The sequence below is a fragment of the Heptranchias perlo genome, chromosome 36, assembly GCF_035084215.1.
Source record: "Heptranchias perlo isolate sHepPer1 chromosome 36, sHepPer1.hap1, whole genome shotgun sequence".
NCBI classification, from domain to species: Eukaryota; Metazoa; Chordata; class Chondrichthyes; order Hexanchiformes; family Hexanchidae; genus Heptranchias; species Heptranchias perlo.
In genome coordinates, this window is record NC_090360.1 from 1,985,036 (window position 1) to 2,003,803 (window position 18,768).

Here is an 18,768-nt window from a genome sequence, read left to right on the forward strand (position 1 = left end):
ATGATCTTATCAAATGGCGGAGCAGGCACGAGGGGCTGAATGGCCTACTCCTGTTCCTGTATTCCTATGTTCCTATGTTACTATATAGGGCTCTGGTGAGACCACCTGGAGTACTGTATACAGTTTTGATCTCCTTACCTAAGGAAGGATATATTTGCCTTAGAGGGAGGTGGAACAAAAGTTCACTGGATTGATTCCTGGGACGATAGGGTTGGCCTATGAGGAGAGATTGAGTAGAATGGGCCTATATTCTCTGGAGTTTAGAAGAATGAGAGGTGATCTCATTGAAATGTATAAAATTCTTTGAGGACTTGACAGGGTAGATGCTGAGAGGTTGTTCCCCTGACTGGAAAGTCTAGAACTAGGGGGCATAGTCTTAAGATAAGGGGACGGCCATTTCGATGAGGAAAAATTTCTTCACTCAGAAAATTGTGAATCTTTGCAATTCTCTACCCCAGAGGGCCGTGGATGCTCAGTCGTTGAATATAATCAAGACTGAGATCAATGGATATTTGGACACTAAGGGAATCAAGGGATATGGGGATAGGACGGGAAATTGGAGTTGAGGTCGAAGATCAGCCATGATCTTATTGAATGGCGGAGCAGGCTCGAGGGGTCTTATGGCCTACTCCTGCTCCTACTTCTTATGTTCCCTTAAAACATCCCCTAAATTGACAACATTCTTGTAACTCATGCTTCTCATGCCACACAAGAGGCCTTCCTCTGACGCCAATCATTTAGACACTTTTTATTAAAAAAGGCAGACACTACCAACAAAAAACACAATAGCACAACAACAAATAAATAACAAAATGTTATCCTCAAGAGATGCACAGAATTTGTAGGTGTGAGGGATCTTTGAATGTGCAGGGTATTTCCATTCAAAGAATGCAGATATCCCTACAAAGTAGGTAATCTCATTTTCTTAATTACAACATCTACCATCTACCATAGGAGTCTGACCATGTGGCACATAACAGAACAAAACTGTGACAATAATGTATAATAAGAGGGTTACTTGAATCGACAGCCCTCCAGATGCTATCCACATAAACTTAAGATTAGCCCAAGATATAGCAATAAATCCATTGGAATAACTTTACCTGAGCCGAAGGCTTTCTACCTGGAAGGTTTTAACAAATGTAGAATATATTCAACAACCTATCTTTCCAACTTTTGCTTAGAAACAGCATATTCAAGATATGTGAATCATTAGTTTCAAAAACAGATTCATGAATCGAGTTAATTCTGTTCACATAACCAGATAAAACCCTTTTGCCTTCTTAAAACACAATCCTTGATCCAGCTCAGATTCATGGGAAAGAGGCTAGAATGAGGAACTTGTGTAAATTCTGTATTCTGATTTCACTTTAATGAGCAATTTGGGGTCAGGTTGAAAAAAAAACAAACATTTTAAATATGGATGATCAACAACACTGTCAAGAGCAAGCCAACATGTTCAGCCGAGACCTGCAGCAACATCAAGACTGCACACAAAGAATTTCAATTTGTAAATATATAAAAGTTTGAATGTCAAGCTTGTGAAGGAATGAATTAAAATCTCAAGGGGTTGTGGGAAATCCATTTTGGATTACATTTCATTGCTTTTGCATAAAAAGAGATAGAAAGGAATATCGCAACGCAAGAACCTTTCTTTTTTAATAGCAGAAATGTAAAAGATTGCAATAGCTGGACCAGGCATTCTTATGGAACTTGGTTTCAAGTCTAATTTGGAGGAATTCCAAAATATCCTCAATCTCAAATGATAATGAATGTTTGGACAAACACCAGAAACCAAATTTTCCCCCCTGGGGCTACTCATTAAAATTCTCCTGGAAGGATTGGTACTATAGAGAGAAATATAAATTTAGACCTCTAACTATTCCATGGGAAGGGTGTCAATCTTGAATGTAGAATCTAGCCTTCAAACTCGAACAATAAGTCCTCAAGACTGGTGAGAGTTTTTTAAAAATGCATTCTCCTTTCGCAGCATTGTGCATATCAGAAGAATAGCCACAACGCATAAAGCAACATTTCCCAGAAAAATACAGGACTATTGATCAGGATGATGCTCTCTTGAACAGTATTTTGGAAATCAATGAGATAAGCAGCTCTATCTTGGAGTCACTGCAAGCCTCAAGAAAAATGTCACTTGCTAATGAAGGACACACTGATGGGAATTGGCCAGTTACAATGTTTCTTACAAGGGCCAAATGTTACACTGAAAAGTGTCCAAAAAGTTCCAATACTAATGACCAATCTGAAGAGCATTCTTACAAAAGAATTATTAACAAATTCTGCTTGATTATTTATTCAATGAGCAAAAGTGCAGTTATCAAACAAAGATGCATTGATTGACTCTCAGACTGTCCCATTGTCAATCAAGGCAAACTGCAACAGTCAAAGTTTGAATTAATTTATATACTGCACCTATAAACACAACACAACAACCAATAGAAGTTACAAACAACTTCAGCAAAAGTAAGAATTCCAGATGAAGCTGAACCCGATCGATGAGAATGATAGTAGGAGGCTCCTTACTGATCTATTCAGTGTTTGAAGTTGTGTCAGCTTATGAAGAGAGAGTCAAAAGGAAGGAAATTCCGACAATTTAAATAAAAAAAACATCTTGTGCATGATGAAGGTGTTTTCTCAGCACCTCATTTATCAACAATGCCATTTGTGTATTACACAATTGGTTCATTTTGCAAATATTACACCACACCAGTTCTCACAAATGTATCCTCTTCGTACTGGTGTGCTTTGCTATATGGCGCTGTCTGTACGAGCCATTACAGTTTGCCTTTCTGTGACAGCTAGTGACAAAGGTATTCTGGAAATGTATTCAGTAAACAACATAACAAAGCTGTAGTAATTCATCAAATGAAGATAAAGAAATAAAACATTCACTACAATGAGCCACAATTACTGTTATATTAGCTTCTGCATCAACACACAACAAAGGCTCCCAGAAAATGTCTTGGGAACTGTTACAATTACAATTGTCTTGAATAGCTTTCTATTTTCATAACTGATGGAATATTTTATTTTTGATCCTGCTGAAATGAATTTAATATTCGCAGAACTTTAAAGTTGAGTCAAGACAGATATTTAGTACCTGATATATCGTAGTCAATTCTGTTCTTTTGAGTACAGGGAGTACATTTATCTGTTCAACTTCAGGCCATTATTAGCTTATAGAGGCATGTCTACCTGTCAGACTGCAGCACCCACACTCAAACATAATTCCTTAAAACGACTGTGATTCATCTTTTCTCTAATGCTTTTGCTCTCTTTTTCAAGGTGTTCCAATGACTTTATTTTATTCATCTACAGATTCTACGCCTCAACGTAACAGGTGTATTTGGAAGAAGATTAAAGGGCTTTCCTAGCCCTATGACAGTTTTTTTTTAGAAACATTGCCAGGTTAGGTAAGGCACGGTTCAAACTGTAACACACACATTATCTTGGCAATTGCTCTCAGTTCCAGCTTCAGAAAATGACCTGCTGTTGCCTAAGTATGACATTTCTATTTGGTGCAAAGTCTATTCTTTCACCATCTTGGAGCAGAATTATAAAAAGACGGCCAAATTGTGCCTATTTGGGGACAGCATTGTGTTAGAAACACGCAGCCTGCTGGGGAGGGAGGGAGGGAGCGAAGGAGACTTGCACTCGTATAGTGCTTTATCTGCCCAGAATTTCCTGCAGACTTGCGTCATTGGAATGACGCATCTACAGTAATGGGTTCGTTATACACCGTAAAAGTCCCAGGAAATTATGGCGCAAGTGATGTATGCCATTATTTATGCTGTGCCATAATTTCCTGGGACTTTTGCATGATTCCGCCAATATCCTCACCAAAACTGTCCAAAATTGATTTTCATAACTCGACCCCCGTTAAGTCAATGACAATCATAAATTTCCTGGATTTACGCCAATTTTCTCACCATAGTCACTTAGACTGAAAAATTATGGTGACTTTATTTCAATTCATCAGTTCAAAATAATTGATTCAAGTAAAATAACATTTCTACCTTTTTCTTGATATATTTACTTCTTAGCTAAAACCCATCAAAACACTTCTTCTTTGTCATTGTGTGTTAGGATTAGTCTATATTGTGTGCACGATATAGGGCACTGAAGTGTCTGTACATGCCATTAATGAAAGCGAGTGTGGGGGAGACATTTGTTCAGGCCCAAAATGGTTGGCGTACTCGCAGCGCACGTCAGAAGCTAGAGGAACTAAGGTTCATTCAAAATTGGGCCTCTGGCCTCATCTAAATAATTCCTGGGACCTCTTAGGTCTCCTGAGGCAACGCACTGGTTACTTCTGGAACAATCTGTTCTTACATAGTCATTTGAATTAACTGTTCTAATTATCTCTGGCTCTTCTCCAATATGCTGTGGTCCTCCCTGTGGAGAAACCTCCATGATCATGGGATTTTTACAGAATCGAACTTTCCATTTCTCTTCAATGAGTTGTTTTCCAGCTCTGGCCCTCCTGTAACACAACACAGCCGTAACCACTTCTACAATCATTCCCCATGGCAATTCAATCTTTCTAAATCGCACCTTCTGTCCCCAAAACCTGAGATTTCATTTATCCTTCACAATCCCCTTGCCGACAGCTTTTTGTGCCTCAGTGAATGGCTCAAACAAGCCCAATTTCTCTCTGCTCAATTATTTTTTCAAAAATTGCCTCTGCATTTTTAGCCCTGATTTCTCTCCACTTTTTGTCACGCTCTGTGCATTTACACACATGCACTCCAAACCCACCTTAGCCTGCTTAGTATTGCTCCCTTGTCTGATCCCTTGTATTTCTGGACTGCTCTTTATTCTAATGCTGTTTATCTCTCCCAGCTCTCTATGCAATAACATCTCATCTGAAAGGTAGCACTTGTGACAATGCAGCACTCCCTCAGTACTGCATTCATATGTCAGTGCAGATTATGTGCTCAAGTCTCTGGAGTGGGGCTTGAACCCATGACCTTCTGACTCAGAGGAAAGAGTGCTACCACTGACCCAAGGCTAACACCTGCTCCCATTTCATATGCTCCCATTTCCATGAAATCTGGAGGCCCACAATCAGACTAACTCCCAGCAGTAATACTGTCCTACACCTCCACAATCCCCATTATTCTATAACAGGTGCTCCCATTTCCTGCCAAAAAGGTAGGCAGGTAACATGTCGTCAGCTCTTCTGCTAAATGACGGAAAATGCCTCAGAGTAATACAGGTTGACTGGTTCCAATTTTCCTTTCTCCTTCAAAGGAAGCAGTCCACCTCCACTCAGCACCCCTCCTGATGAGACAAAGACTTGGCTTACAGCAAATTTTCAGGCACAAAACCATATTGTACCATTCTGTTGTGCAATGCATCAGTGCATGAACATGCTACATTTGTCATGCAGCATATCTCCACAAACTGTAACCGCACACAAATCAAATGCTTCTGCTGCAAATCACGACAGAGCAGTAGGATTGTAACATAGATCGAAGAAATAGTCCCTTGAAAGCCAGTTGGCCCAAGAGTATCACTGTACAGGACATTAGGGGTAATCCAGTCAGATCAAGAAGAACAGCTTTGGCCAACCCAATGCATCGTGGAAAGGGGGAAATAATTCAGATTAGCAGTCTGTGTTTTCCTTCTGAAACAGCGGTTTCAAAAAAATTCTTCCCACTTCACAGAGTGCCTTCCATATGAGTTATAGAGAATGTTTATGCTCTAGACCCAATTAGAATATGCAAATAGGGTCTAATTGACATAATTCATTAATATGTTATTCTTAGTAGCATAATTATCTATTTCAGTTTAATACGATAGGATGTGAGATTCTTAAATTAAAGGGTAAAGTTAATTTTCTAATGAACTCAATTAGAACATGTAAGTTAGATCTAATTGACATAACTCATTGATATGCACTCCTTACACTCTCCAATTTTCACAAAGACAGGACTTGTAGTTCTTGAGCTATACGTCTTATTTCAAATGAACTTAATTTTAAAAAGTAAATTAAACCTAATTCACATCATTTAACCATATTTATCCTAATATGGCATAATAAATACATCACTAGCTTCAGAACAACAGAGATTGTGCATTTTGAGTTATAAACTGAATTTTTCAATTAACTTAATTTGCATAAGTAAATTAGGCCCAGGAAACATAATTCAGCAACAATCTGAAAATTGCATTTGTGCATTTTTTTTAAAAAAATCAATTTTGCTTATCCTTTTAAATTAATGCCATTTTGAAATCAGGAGGCAAGTAATCAGACTACAAATCCCAGCATGCTTGCCCATGCCACCATAACTCCCTTATTCAGACAAAGTAAAAATCCCCTTCATGTTTCATAACAGCATGGCTAGAGTTTGTAACCATTCCTGCTCATTCTGAACATCATTGCAGCTGTTTAGATTTACATACAGAAAACAGCATCATTCAGAGTGGGAAAATGAAACCCGCTAATGAGTGAATAACCTTGTGAATGAATTTTGCAGGGCACTGATGCACAAACTATTTTTCACATTCTATTCTGAAATTTGACGTTTTCTCCTTCAGCTGTCAGTTTTAATTAGTTTTGGGCAGTTGATGTCTTATTTTCGTTTCCAATGTGGAAATAAATTTTAATTGGTACTTACTTTTGATAGAGAACAGAAGAATGCACATCAATATTATGCATTGTAGCCAAGCTGTACATAGAATTTTGTTTTGGAATATTTTGCACTCGGCATTGTTCTGAACTGAAAAGATTCTTAGATTCTATCCATGGTTCTTTTCTCTTTTTTCTGGGAGAAGAATTTGCATCAATTTCTTGTCATTTGAATGAAGGGATTAGGCTGTGTGCATGTGGACAGATTATTTGAATCAGATAAATTAGGGAGAGCGGGGGGAACGCGGGTGCAAGCCGGCGAGAGCTGGGGGGCACGCGTGCAAGCCGGCGAGAGCAGGGGGGGGCGCGCGTGCAAGCCGGCGAGAGCAGGGGGGGGCGCGCGTGCAAGCCGGCGAGAGCAGGGGGGGGCGCGCGTGCAAGCCGGCGAGAGCAGGGGGGGGGGGAAGAAGCGTGCAAGCCGGCGAGAGCAGGTGCGGGGGGGAGCGCATGCAAGCCAGGGAGAGCAAGGGGAGCGTGTAAGTTAGCTAGAGTAAGGAAACTTGTGTATAAGTTAGCGAGTCCAAGGGACATGTGTGTAAGTCAGGTAAGCAGAGAATTAGGTTAGATGTCAGGAGGCTTTTCTTTCCACAGAGGGTCAGTGACCTCGGGAATAAGTTGCCAGCTTGTGCAGTGAGTCCAAACTCACTGCAAACGTTCAAAAAGAAGCTGGACGAGTTCTTGGAGAAGGCTGATATGGCTGCGTACAAACGGTGGGTGGAATGATGGTTGATGTTCCTCGGGATCACCGTTATCTCCTGAAACTCATTTTCCGATTGCCTTTAGAAAGAAATTTCCAGAATTTTCTCCCCAAAATTGGCCTAGGGTTTTTTAAAAATCTGTTTTTTTGCCTTTCCCAGGAGATGAAATGGCTGCTGTTGGGTGGGGGAGCACTGTATTTGTGTTGTTGCAACATGGCTGAATGGGACAAACATAATGGACTAGCTGGTCTTATTCTGTCTGTCTCTGTGTGTTGGTGTGTATGTTTCCTGTTTGCGTTGTGGGATTGTATTGGTCATTGATGGATTGAATTGTCCATTGTTGTGGCTGTGGTCAGGCAAGTACAAAACGGCACAAAGAAGAATGAAATCAGCTCCAGTGGAAAGGGTTGAGGAACAGAGTGGAGCAGCTCATGATAATGGATTCATTTTTGTAACTAAAACTGTTGGTTTGTGAATTTCTCTCATTTACATCGTTCAACTGTGTGTGAACACATTTAGTAATTTTTAAGTTCTCAGAATTCAACTGTTATTCAACCACGCAAAATAGACCGTCAATGCTTTTTGGGTATATGATTGAGATAATACCAGAGCCATTATGGTGAACACTTGGCAAGATTATAGAGTAGCCATAATGTAAGAAGTTTTGTAAATTTGTAACTGGTGTAGTAATGTTGCATATCTTTCTTTAAACTTTTTGCCATTGCTTACAATTGACTATCACAGCTTTATCATGATTTTTTAAAAATTACACAAATCCAACCACTCCCAAAAATACAACACCAATCAGAGAGGATGGCCTGTGGCAATCTTAAAAGCCCTTGAAAGGAACACATAGCAGGTGTGTTAGGATATTTGATACTGATACATTATGTCCTCAGCTGGTGAGACATGTCGATTCACAGTGAGATTCCTTTTTCAAGTTATCTGAAGCTGCTTTTATATTGGCTTTGTTTTAACTCAAATTCTGTGGGACCGTCAGCTGTAACTAGCTCTCAGTGGCTTAAACCTCTGAACCAGGCTTCCTTATCCCAAATTGATAGGCCTAGTTTCTCAAGAGTCCACAAATCCTCCACTGGGAAACGGAAGCTAGCTTTAGAAGTGTAAACACTGGGAGCCAGTCTGAAGGATTCCAAATTAAAACAAGGCCAATATAACGAGAAGTAGTTACATTTATATAGTGCCTTTAACATAGAAAAACATCCTAAAATGCTTAATATAAAAGCCGCTCCAGTGTTCTCACTTCATTCTAGCGAAAAACACTTAAAAACTGCCAAAACTCATCTACAGTGAGGACTGGCAGGTTTCAGTATCGGGCAGCAATGGAATCTCAGACAATTGGCTGCAGTTGTACCGATAATACACGTACGTTACAACTAGTTCCATTTATGAAGCCAGTAACGCAATCAGAGCCTGGTGACAAAGTTAACTTGTTGATTTTTGGATTGGTCCTGTTATATTGTTTGCAAAAGACTCCTCCCCTCCTCCAACCCCAAAAAATGGTGATTTAAGGACAATAATTACAGTGAATTTAGTACAGCCTAACTTCTTCAAGAGTAAGAAATTATGTGTGGCCACAGTGTGTATAGTTCATTGTGACTTTCAAGATCAGTAGAATACAGTCAAGGTGAGCGACTGAATACCCTGACTCGTGTCCGAGCAGTCATTTTCTGCTGTTGCTATGGTAATGCAACGACAACGCTCACTCATTCTTTCTCAAATGTAAGGAATCTTACAACACCAGGTTATAGTCCAACTGTTTTATTTGAAAATCACAAGCTTTCGGAGGCTTTCTCCTTCGTCACACTCGCTCACCTGACGAAGGAGAAAGCCTCCGAAAGCTTGTGATTTTCAAATAAAACAGTTGGACTATAACCTGGTGTTGTAAGATTCCTTACATTTGTCAACCCCAGTCCATCACCGGCATCTCCACATCATTCTTTCTCGACTGAGTTTGGAACCAGCTGTGATAAAGTCACCAAAAGGTCCCTGGATTACTGAACTGAAAAATTGAGCTGCCATCAGAGGAAGTACACCAGACTACCCAGAACAGATAGCTATAGGACTGTGACTAGTTCATTAAGAGTAAGGAAGATAATAAGAAATGTATAAATCCAAGTGAAGAAAAGTTCTACATAAAACAGGGATAAGAATGACTTTCCAACAAAGCAACAAATCCATATGCCTTAAATAGCTTTTCCCTCCAACAATTTAGTGCCCAATTGGAATCTTGTTTCAATCCTAAATGTTTATTGGTGGAGGGAAAGAGGGAAAAGAACAACTCGATGATGTAATGTGAAGTGGTACACATTTCTGTAGTACTTATGACATCGCAAAACATCCCAAAGTACATCAGAAAAGGGGTGACACCCAGCTGGAATACGAGTAGAGTTAAAGGAGTTGACCAAAGTATGGTCAAAGAGGCAGAGTTTGAGGAGGCTTTTGAAGGTAGGTTGAGCAAGAGGTTTCCAGAGTGCCGTGACGGCCAAAGGCTCTGCCACAAATGGTGCAACTGAGGAAGGGGCACAATCAGCCAGAGTTGGAAAAGTAGTTTAGTGTCAGCTGGGACACAAGACTGGAGGAGGTTGCAGAGGCCAGGTGCAGCGAGGACATGGAGATTATTTGTAAATGACAACTTTGAGATCAGCTTTTTGGGGGGAGGGGGTCAGCGGAGGCAGGTTAGGTGAGCTGGATGGACACCACCTATTGTTAGTTTTGCCTCAGTAGTTGAGGAAAGCGGATGGGCACTTTGGAAAAAAGAAACCTGAAAGATATGGATGGACAAACTGCTGAGAGAATGACAAGGTCAGGTGAGGATAGGGACCAAAATAGTAAGGGACAAGCAAGGGGAAAGAATGTAGATGAACTGGCATTAAAAAAGGGTAGGCATGAGAGATAAATAGAAAGGAGAGAGGTACAGAAAGACAGAGAGATAAAGCAATGTCATTTAAGAAATGACAAATATATCTTTGCACTATAGTGGAAGGACGCTGGTGTGGCAGAAGATTTCAGCGATCCCAATGCAGAAATGAATCTTCAGAAATTAATTTTTCTCAAGAAAACTGGTGTGATCCAAAATCTCAGGCTATTTAGAAACTGGAGTATAATATCTGGGAATAAAGACCTTTAAAACATATTACAACAGTGGCACAGTATCGAGAATACAGTGATATGATGTTAGGAACTGTTTAACAGCTGTTGTGGAATGGCAATGCTACAATAGTACACAACACAGTGCCCACTTGTAGGAAAACTGCTGCTTCTAACTCAACATTTTATGATTACATTTGCTAACTGTTTTAGAAGCCCGAGTCCTGACTATAGTTGAAACATTTTTGACCTGATAAAAGTCCCTGGTAAGAAAGAGTTCATTAACTAAGAACCCTCCTTCACAGAGAAGTTCTGAAACCAAGTTATAAACAGTAAACATGCTACAAATGCTCAATTTACAATTTAAGTGCATCTGACAGTGTTAAGATTATTTGTGTAATCGAAATAGAGATTCTAGCTATGGTGACAGGTTTAATGAGTTGCACTGCATGATATGATGTTCTTTAATTTTGTACGTGAAAGGGTCGCAAAATTCCTGGAGCCAATGAGGGCAGAAAGCCTGATTCCACCCAGGAAAGGGGCCATGAATTTGGGGTGGAACATAGTAATGCTGGGATTCCACCCCATTTGCTGTGGCTCTTGAAATTCTGGTGGGGGGGTGGGGGGAGCAATGGGCGGATCTTCTGCCCACGTCTCCTATGTCAAGGGGTTGTGTGTGGGGAATTCCTGGACCACCCTGGGAATTCCATCCTTTATGTTCTCCATTGGCCTCAATGGAGCTCATGCCAAGGTATTGTTCTGTTCATGATGGTTAACATAACAATAGCCTTATTTTTGATTATACAGAAGTAATGCAATAAAGTGGTTATCGATTTACACTGAACTGTGTTGTGTTGTGTTCTGAATAGCTTTGGAAAACCCATCGACTCTTGTTATAGAGTATGTAAGACAACTTGAGAGTGAGCCAATTTAGCACAATAAAAACCTTCATACAAATGTAATTCTCAATCTATTATTCCTACACATTTGTATAGAGATGTAGAGCGTGCTCCAGTTTTTTTTTTATTCGTCCACGGGATGTGGGCGTCGCTGGCAAGGCCGGCATTTATTGCCCATCCCTAATTGCCCTCGAGAAGGTGGTGGTGAGCCGCCTTCTTGAACCGCTGCAGTCCGTGTGGTGACGGTTCTCCCACAGTGCTGTTAGGAAGGGAGTTCCAGGATTTTGACCCAGTGACAATGAAGGAACGGCGATATATTTCCAAGTCGGGATGGTGTGTGACTTGGAGGGGAACGTGCAGGTGGTGTTGTTCCCATGCGCCTGCTGCCCTTGTCCTTCTAGGTGGTAGAGGTCGCGGGTTTGGGAGGTGCTGTCGAAGAAGCCTTGGCGAGTTGCTGCAGTGCATCCTGTGGATGGTGCACACTGCAGCCACAGTGCGCCGGTGGTGAAGGGAGTGAATGTTTAGGGTGGTGGATGGGGTGCCAATCAAGAGGGCTGCTTTATCTTGGATGGTGTCGAGCTTCTTGAGTGTTGTTGGAGCTGCACTCATCCAGGCAAGTGGAGAGTATTCCATCACACTCCTGACTTGTGCCTTGTAGATGGTGGAAACGCTTTGGGGAGTCAGGAGGTGAGTCACTCGCCACAGAATACCCAGCCTCTGACCTGCTCTCGTAGCCACAGTATTTATATGGCTGGTCCAGTTAAGTTTCTGGTCAATGGTGACCCCCAGGATGTTGATGGTGGGGGATTCGGCGATGGTAATGCCGTTGAATGTCAAGGGGAGGTGGTTAGACTCTCTCTTGTTGGAGATGGTCATTGCCTGGCACTTATCTGGCGCGAATGTTACTTGCCACTTATCAGCCCAAGCCTGGATGTTGTCCAGGTCTTGCTGCATGCAGGCTCGGACTGCTTCATTATCTGAGGGGTTGCGAATGGAACTGAACACTGTGCAGTCATCAGCGAACATCCCCATTTCTGACCTTATGATGGAGGGAAGGTCATTGATGAAGCAGCTGAAGATGGTTGGGCCAAGGACACTGCCCTGAGGAACTCCTGCAGCAATGCCCTGGGGCTGAGATGCTTGGCCTCCAACAACCACTACCATCTTCCTTTGTGCTAGGTATGACTCCAGCCACTGGAGAGTTTTCCCCCTGATTCCCATTGACTTCAATTTTACTAAGGCTCCTTGGTGCCACACTCGGTCAAATGCTGCCTTGATGTCAAGGGCAGTCACTCTCACCTCACCTCTGGAATTCAGCTCTTTTGTCCATGTTTGGACCAAGGCTGTAATGAGGTCTGGAGCCGAGTGGTCCTGGCGGAACCCAAACTGAGCATCGGTGAGCAGGTTATTGGTGAGTAAGTGCCGCTTGATAGCACTGTCGACGACACCTTCCATCACTTTGCTGATGATTGAGAGTAGACTGATGGGGCGGTAATTGGCCGGATTGGATTTGTCCTGTTTTTTGTGGACAGGACATACCTGGGCAATTTTCCACATTGTCGGGTGGATGCCAGTGTTGTAGCTGTACTGGAACAGCTTGGCTAGAGGCGCAGCTAGTTCTGGAGCACAAGTCTTCAGCACTACAGCTGGGATGTTGTCGGGGCCCATAGCCTTTGCTGTATCCAGTGCACTCAGCCGTTTCTTGATATCACGTGGAGTGAATCGAATTGGCCGAAGACTGGCTTCCGTGATGGTGGGGATATCGGGAGGAGGCTGAGATGGATTATCCACTCGGCACTTCTGGCTGAAGATGGTTGCAAACGCTTCAGCCTTGCCTTTTGCACTCACGTGCTGGATTCCGCCATCATTGAGAATGGGGATGTTTGCAGAGCCTCCTCCTCCCGTTAGTTGTTTAATTGTCCACCACCATTCACGACTGGATGTGGCAGGACTGCAGAGCTTTGATCTGATCCGTTGGTTGTGGAATCGCTTAGCTCTGTCTATAGCATGTTGCTTCCGCTGTTTAGCATGCATGTAGTCCTGAGTTGTAGCTTCACCAGGTTGGCACCTCATTTTTCGGTACGCCTGGTGCTGCTCCTGGCATGCTCTTCTACACTCCTCATTGAACCAGGGTTGATCCCCTGGCTTGTTGGTAATGGTAGAGTGAGGAATATGCCGGGCCGTGAGGTTACAGATTGTGCTGGAATACAATTCTGCTGCTGCTGATGGCCCACAGCGCCTCATGGATGCCCAGTTTTGAGCTGCTAGATCTGTTCTGAATCTATCCCATTTAGCACGGTGGTAGTGCCACACAACACGTTGGATGGTGTTCTCAGTGCGAAGACGGGATTTCATCTCCACGAGGACTGTGTGGTGGTCACTCCTACCAATACTGTCATGGACAGATGCATTTGCGACAGGTAGATTGGTGAGGACGAGGTCAAGTAAGTTTTTCCCTCGTGTTGGTTCGCTCACCACCTGCCGCAGGCCCAGTCTAGCAGCTATGTCCTTCAGGACTCGGCCAGCTCGGTCAGTAGTGGTGCTACCGAGCCACTCTTGGTGATGGACATTGAAGTCCCCCACCCAGAGTACATTTTGTGCCCTTGCTACCCTCAGTGCTTCCTCCAAGTGGTGTTCAACATGGAGGAGGACTGATTCATCAGCTGAGGGAGGACGGTAGGTGGTAATCAGTTAAGATGGTTTTAAATATACAACTCCTTTAAAGAGTACCATCTTTATGAAGAGGAATTTTGTGAACACTTTCCTGTTTGGAGAGAGAGAAGAGTCAGAAGATTTGTGTTATTACAATGAATTCACGCATTGTGACGCATTGTATTGTGTTATATATGTTGGCCTATATTAAAACCTCAATAGCAAATATGATATTTTACATTTATTTTCACATGATTTCAATAATAGGGCATCTTTAGAAACTGTGCTTAAATTATTTCTATATTCAATACCCTACATATAAGAGAAAGGGACAATTTACCTTATCTTCAGAGTTTATGGCCTCAGATTGTTCTTGCGTTGGTGATACTACAGCAATCAGGTCATTTAGTGGGGTACCATCATCATTCTGAAAAAGAAGTACAGAGATACAGGAATCTGAGCCAAGTTACATACAATGGCAAAGATAAGAGGAAGCTCAAGCAGTGACTCAGCAAGTTTGCCGTTAGGCTTAGCTACATATTGACCAGGAAGATCCTGTTTCAATGTTCAGTTCATTCTCAATTAGCTGATCTCCACCAGGGCTGAAATAGGTGGGGAAGGCACAGTTGGCCTCAGCACCCATGCATTAGCGACAGGAACATCAGTCCAGAGTCGTGATGAAAATGTACATGCATAGATACTGGGTGAGGAGTGGACTGGGCTTGGCTGTGATGCCCCCACAGTACAATAGCCTGCCAATGCTTGCACAAGAATAGCATCCACTTCAGTGAGGAAATGGAATGAAAGCCTTCAGGGGATTAAAGGAGTTAATCCTCAGAGGTTGTCATCAGCACGAGCGTTTTGGAAAAAAAACACAAAATAATCTTAAAGTTGCTTTTCAACTGGGATATATTTAAATGTGCTTATGACGGTGACATTCGACTTACACCTATTTCAATATTAATAACCAATACATTCATTTAACAATTATTGTTGTCTAAAGTATCTGAGCCAATAAATGGCAACTATGCCAATTAAATGCCAAAGTCACAAGCCAAGTTTAACTGATGTGTACAGCAGTTTGTTGCTGATTACGTTTCTAGCAAATGACCATTAGTCTGCACTCTTAAAATGCAAAGACGTAATTTAATATTTAAGATATTAATTTTATTTTTCTTCTTCCTTCTTCTGTCACTGCATTCCCCATCTCTCCAAAGATTCCTTGTCAAAGTATAAGTTGGATTGGTGCAGGGAGCCCTCCAGTCCCTCACTCTAGTGGCCAGTCTTTAAATGTCAGCCTAGATAGTAAGTGCAAGCAGCCTACTTATGACCGTGAGATGCACCATTACAGAGCCCACGCTGTCCTCACCCAACATCTGCACATGCACACCCAACATCTGCACATGCAGGTGTGGGAAATGCTGATGCTGACTGTCCCCTCCCTAACTCAGTGTTGGCGAGTCCATTTGCAGAATCCCGATCATTGCCCTCTCTTGCTGCTGAAATCAGCTAATGCAGCACAGGCTGGGGTTTAAACCTGGGACCTTCCTGATCTGTACTGAGCAGCTACTCACTGTCAGGAAATTAATTTTAAATGCAGTTGTGATATCAACATTGTCAGATCCTTTATTCTGTGATTGGGAAATAACACATTCAAACAAACATCGGGCCATGATTATATAATGCTGCACAAGAATAATTAAGTTTTCTGTATTAGTTCTAGGACATTTAATGTAACACTCAAAAGATGATGAACCTGAACCACAGGTTCACATAACATAATTTTGTTTTTATTTCATTTCATTTTCATATCTTTTCAGCCTGCCCTTTCATTCCTTTCCCAGGGAAATTCACCTGTCTCCACCTCTGAGGCTGGTAAACAGCAAAATTCCTTATACCCTTTAAACACTGGATTTAACACAGTTAATTAAACTTGGAATATGCCACTTTGATGCAAAGTGAAGATGACCACAAACTTCCACCTCTAAAGGTGTGAAGTCAGTCAGCCCTTACACCACAGACAGATATTTTTGTACATCTGAGGGCTATCTTAACAATAGTGTTCAGTTCAGAAGGTGAGGTCTAAATATCTTTGAGCAACAGTAAGCTGTAATCATTGGTGCTATACCACAAATAACCTCATCACTAAATGGAAAGCATTATTGAGTTAGCTGCAGAACTGCCCTAGAAAAGAAAATTTTAGTCTAATTCTTCAATTTCATGTTCTCTTGCAATCATTGTTGTCTGTAATCTACTCGGTTCACACGAAAGGACCCAATAAAAACAGAACATAGAAGCTTGTACAAGCTTTGTAAAATCCTTGCATGAGAAGTTCAGCCAGAGAATGCGAGTCTATTGCTAGTGGAAAAAAATGAACTTGAAATATTGAGAGTCACATTGTACAGTTCAGAAGAGCCTGAAATTACATTTGAAGACTGATCTTGATACAGCTTTTTAAATATTGCACACAAGCTTGAGTTTAAAGTAAATTATTAACCACTTTTCCAGAATTTTGACAGGTAACCGATCCCTTATTGAAGTATTAATATCCAGTTGAAGGGGGACAGAACTGGAGCCTCACTGACACCACAGAGCAGATTCATTGCCACAGTCCAGTGTCCGGGGAAGTAACAGGTTTAGATCAGGCATTTCCCTTACGGAAGATCAGAGTGGGCATCCTAAACTGAACTGTTGTCATGCACTGCTGGTGGGCACTAGCAGAAACCAAGCAGCATGCCGTGTACTAAAATGTGTGGCCTTGTCCTGGGGGAAAAGAGGTGCAAGAAAGGACCCATAGAGAGAAAAACATAAGAGTAACATACCTTCCAAACAAAACATGGAATGTTAAAATCTTGAATATTATCTCTAACTTTGTTCTCAAACTTGTGCGTACTGGTTCAACCCACTTTATAAGTTGGCTTTTATGTGATGCGTACCTGCTTTCAGAGGACCACTACAGGTACAGAGGCTTCTCAACAGTTCCTCCACCTGTAGCTCACTCATTGGGGCAGAGGTTCTTGAAGGTTGTTAGTGAGCAAATCTCACGAGATTTTGTCCAGGATTCGAGGTGGAGTGTAGTATGCCAGTACAGTTCCTTCAGCCATATGTTCAGTGAAAAAAATGTGCTTTCTTTAAATGTATGTGATATTATACCTGTATTAAAAATACTACATCACAATCAAATGGAGCATTGAGAGAATTCACACTAAGGTCCGAAGCTGAAGTCTAAATGTCTTGGAGCAACTGTAAGCTTTAATCATTGGTGGTTACCAACAAATTCCCTCCCTATCAGCATTGTGGGAGCACCATCACCACAATGACTGCAGCTTTTTAACAAGGCAACCCACTCTGACCTGTTCAAGGCAACTGGGGAAGGGCCATAAAACGCGGCCTTGCCAGGTCTCAACCCCATCATTTTCATTCTAATTACACTAAGTAGAAGTCATTATTCAGTTAACTCGAGGCGGTCCTATGAAGATTTAGTCTCATATTTCAATTTCACAGGGATGGTCTGTAATCTGCTCATTTGAGCATTTGCTAAGGTTGTTTTAACTCAAAACAGCTGAGAATATGTAAACAATTTTACAACACCAAGTTATAGTCCAGCAATTTTATTTTAAATTCACAAGCTTTCGGAGGCTACCTCCTTCCTCAGGTGAACGATGTGGAAATGAAGTCCTCGAAATGAAGTCGCATTTATAATTCTGTGAATTATAAATGCGACTTCATTTCGAGGACTTCATTTCCACATCGTTCACCTGAGGAAGGAGGTAGCCTCCGAAAGCTTGTGAATTTAAAATAAAATTGCTGGACTATAACTTGGTGTTGTAAAATTGTTTACAATTGTCAACCCCAGTCCATCACCGGCATCTCCACATCGAGAATATGTACACACACATACACACATATATATACATAAATTATAGCCAGTGTATTTCATGTGAGGTGAGGCTATGTTGCAGGTTCAGTTCTACAAGTTGGATCATAGCCAGCTCTCTACCAGATCAAAGACTTAAAGTTCAGTAAGAAAGTTGACTGGCTAGAGTTTGCAGTGAATTGTCCGTTTGATTATTGGCTTTCTCCGTGCCTCTCAGTATTTTGAACAGCTGATCACATCCCCATTAGTCTTTCTTTCTCCAAGAAAAATAAACTCCAATTGGATTCTCTCCTGACTCACTTAGAACTGCCAAAGTCAAACCAAAATGTTTTCCATCAATTCACTGTGCATACATAATTCATGTTCTGTGCATCTACAATGGCTCCCGGTTCCCCGAAGCCTCCAATTCAAAATTGTCTTCCTTATGTTTAAATCTGTTCACGGCCTTGGCCTTCCCTATAATCTGAAACCACCTTCAACCCTACCACCGCCGAGAACTCTCTGCTCATCTGACTCTGCCCTTTTGCACAGCGCCCTCCCTTCGCCCACTATTGGCAGCCGTGTCTATAAACCGTCTATGCCCCATTCTCTGGAATTCCCTCCCTAAACCCCTCCACCCCTCTCCTGCTTTAAAACCCTGCTTAAAATCCACGACTTTGATCAAGTTTTTGGTCACTCCTCCGAATATCATCTTCTTTGGCTCGATGTCCATTTTTTGTCTGATGATGCCTCTGTTAAGCACCTTGGGACTTTTTTCTACATTAAAGATGCTACATGAATGAATCCTGTTAAAGTAATCTAATGGTTAAAAATAGTACTATGACAAATCTAATAAAACTGTCAAGCAAATTCAGCTTTGTTGTATATGGTTTGATATTAATG

The 18,768-nt window shown here is 41.7% G+C and overlaps 1 protein-coding gene across 2 annotated transcripts in view; it reads right to left on the reverse strand.

The window, feature by feature from the left end:
* The window catches only part of LOC137303998 (serine-rich coiled-coil domain-containing protein 2-like), a 531,854-nt gene that overhangs the window by 110,393 nt on the left and 402,693 nt on the right, over positions 1 to 18,768 (reverse strand). For both annotated transcript variants that reach the window (XM_067972386.1, XM_067972387.1), the window contains exon 8: positions 14,350 to 14,436. In XM_067972386.1, coding sequence (XP_067828487.1) covers positions 14,350 to 14,436 — 87 coding nt within the window. The remainder of the gene's footprint in view (positions 1 to 14,349; positions 14,437 to 18,768) is intronic.